The 3,284-nt window shown below is 43.8% G+C and overlaps 1 protein-coding gene across 1 annotated transcript in view; it reads right to left on the reverse strand.

The window, feature by feature from the left end:
* Positions 1-5: 5 nt before the first annotated feature.
* Positions 6-3,284, reverse strand: part of LOC106871532 (CTTNBP2 N-terminal-like protein) — a gene marked incomplete at its 3' end in the record, with an annotated part of 35,907 nt that continues 32,628 nt past the window's right edge. Inside the window, exons 3-5 of the mRNA XM_052977835.1 lie at positions 2,563-2,802; positions 1,415-1,522; positions 6-305 (exon numbers count right to left, since the gene is read on the reverse strand). Coding sequence (XP_052833795.1) covers positions 6-305; positions 1,415-1,522; positions 2,563-2,802 — 648 coding nt within the window. The remainder of the gene's footprint in view (positions 306-1,414; positions 1,523-2,562; positions 2,803-3,284) is intronic.

Raw genomic sequence — 3,284 nt, forward strand, 5'->3', positions numbered from 1 at the left:
TCTGTGTCGAAGTCGCTCAGCTGCTTCTCCATGGCAGCCTCGATCTTCAGCGATTTCTTGCTCTCCTGAACGAGGCCTTCCGCCATGCTCATCATCTTGTCCTTTTCGTCATTCATGATGTGTTCCATCTCGCTGCACTTTCGCTTCTCCTGCAGGATCCGTTCGACCAGCTTGCGCCGTTCTCGAATCAGCATCAGCGCCACCTGCTTGTGTTTCGCCGAATTCTCCCGCTCTTCTTCCAAGTTGGCCAGCGTCTTTTTGAGGTCTTTCTCCATTCGGCGGCTTTGGTTTTTTTCAAACTCAACCTGGAAAGATAAGAGAGGGAGAGAGAGAAAGAGATGGTGTAAGTAAGTGATGAAAGACAGACTGGCAGATGGAGAGATGGACAGAAAAAGCTAGAGAGAAAGAGTGAGAGAGAGAGAGAGAGTGTGAAAGAGAGAGAGAGAGAGAGAGAGACAAACAGACGAACAGACAGATTGGCAGAGAAGTAGAGAAAGGTAGATAGATACATGGATAAAGGAAGAAACAGAGAGAGAGAGAGAGAGAGAGATGGCTAGACATATACATAGAAGATAGGGAGATAAAGAAGATAAGAAAACGAGATGTGTCCATGTCCGTCCGTCCATCCATCCATGCATGCAAAACAAATTCAGAATTATGCCTCAGTTTGAATTAGGCAGACATGTTGACAATTAACAACTGAAAGAATAACCCTAATTAATAATGTTAATTAACTCTTTTAATTATACATTCACAGATTAATTTGACTGTGTGGGACAAGAAGCCTGCTTTGAAACTACAAGCCTGAAGGGTTCAATCCCACTGCCTGGTGCCTTGGACAAGAGTCTTCTACTATAACCCTCAGACAAACCAATGTCTTGTGAGTGGATTTAGTAGATGGAAACTGCATGGAAGCCCATCGCGTATATGTGTGTGTGTATATGATATGTTGTGTGTGTATATGTTGTGTGTGTTTGAATATGTTTGTGTATATGTTTTTGTGTCTGTGTCTGTTCTTCCCACAGCACTTAACAACTGGTATCGGTTTGTTTACATCCTGTAACTTTGCAGTTCAGCTAAAGACACTGATAAATAAGTACTGGGGATGGTTTGTTTGACTAGTTTGACTAAAACCTTCAAGACAGTGCCCCAGCATGGCCACAGCCCACTGACCAAAACAAGCAGAATGATAAAAGGAATAGATATTCCCTCATCGGCTGCTCGACTGGAAATCATTGCAGTTTCGACACCTACACATACACTCATTCATACTTATTCATTTGATTCAATGTCAAAACAGACCGTGTATGTACACATGTGTATGTGTGTATGCACGTGCATCAACGAGTGTATATATATGTGTGTGTATCTATTTGTATATCCACATGTGAAACTCAACCTAGCATTTCCTTACCTCCTGCTTCAATCTTTCTCGCTCCTTCTCCAACATATATGTGACATCATCACCCTGAGCCGTGTCTTGCGCATGTTTCTGCTTCTCCTCCTCCAGTTCACTGAGCACCTGTAAAACATAAAGTAGGCATATATATACTTTATTACACACCAGCTGGGCCCGTGCCGTCAAAAACGACGGCTAATTGTCGTATTTTATATATAAATATGGATGGTCAATCAAATTAATACACTTACTCTTTTACTTGTTTCAGTCTTTTGACTGTGGCCATGCTGGAGCACCGCCTTTAGTTGAGCAAATCAACCCCAGGACTTATTCTTTGGAAGCCTAGTACTTATTCTATCGGTCTCTTTTGCTGAACCGCTAAGTTACGGGGACATAAACACACCAGCATCGGTTGTCAAGCGATGCTGGGGGGACAAACACAAACACATACATATATACATATATACGACGGGCTTCTTTCAGTTTCCGTCTACCAAATCCACTCACAAGACTTTGGTCGGCCTGAGGCCATAGTAGAAGACACTTGCCCAAGATGCCACGCAGTGGGACTGAACCCGGAACCATGTGGTTGGTAAGCAAGCTACTTACCACACAGTCACTCCTACTTGTCAATGTTCACATACGTTCACGTACTTTCCTTGTACATTCACACACATACACGCATATACTCGCACAGAATTGAAACGCTGGCATGGGTTGGACAGTTTGACCAGGGCTAGCACACTGGAAGGCTGCACCAGACTCCAGTCTCATTTGGCATGGTTTTCTACAGCTGCATGCCCTTCCTAACGCCAACCACTCCGAGAGCATAATGGGTACTTTTACATGCCACTGTCACAGGGCAGCGGACTCGCGGTTATAGGATAGCGGTTTCGATTCCCAGACCGGGCGTTGTGAGTGTTTATTGAGCGAAAACACCTAAAGCTCCTCAAGGCTCCAGCAGGGGATGGTGGCGAACCCTGCTGTACTCTTTCACCACAACTTTCTCTCACTCTTACTTCCTGTCTCTGTTGTACCTGTATTTTCAAAGGGTCAGCCTTGTCACAGCATGGCCGCTGTCAAATGACTGAAACAAGTAAAAGAATAAAAGAGTACACCTGTATATATATGAATTAAGGCAAGGATTAAACAATGAAACTCACCTTATGATACCGTTTTTCTACCTGAGCCAGTTGTTCTCGCATCTTTAACTGTGCCCTCCTCTGTGTGGCAATCAAATTCTCCAACTGAGCTAGTTGGTTGTCGTACATGCATTTGATGGCTGCCTCATCAAAGCTGTGGTCCTTCATGTTATCCGAGTCGCGTTGCAGGGCTACAAATGGGTCGCCCAGTCCGAACCGGCCGTACTTTGCCTGGTACAGCAGCTGTTTGGCTTTCTCTGCCTGCAATCGAGAAGAATAAAAAAAAAGAAAACTCAATCAATCAATCAATCTCTACCATCCATTCATCTATGTATCTGTCTGTCTATCTATCTGTTCGACTATATATCAAACCATCTGTCTTTCTGTCTGTCTTTTTATCTATCTTTCTGTCTGTCTGTATGTATATCTATCTATCTATCTATCTATAGGCGTAGGAGTGGCTGTGTGGTAACTAGCTTGCTTACCAACCACATAGTTCCTGGTTCAGTCCTGCAGTATGGCACCTTGGGCAAGTGTCTTCTACTATAGCCTCGGGCCGACCAAAGCCTTGTGAGTGGATTTGGTAGACGGAAACTGAAAGAAGCCTGTCGTATATATATATATATATATATATATATATATACATAAGTGGCCGTGTGGCAAGTAGCTTGCTTACCAACCACATGGTTTCTGGTTCATTCCCACTGCGTGACACCTTGGGCAAGTGTCTTCTACTATAGCCT

This window comes from Octopus bimaculoides, chromosome 29 (genome assembly GCF_001194135.2).
Source record: "Octopus bimaculoides isolate UCB-OBI-ISO-001 chromosome 29, ASM119413v2, whole genome shotgun sequence".
Classification (NCBI taxonomy): domain Eukaryota; kingdom Metazoa; phylum Mollusca; class Cephalopoda; order Octopoda; family Octopodidae; genus Octopus; species Octopus bimaculoides.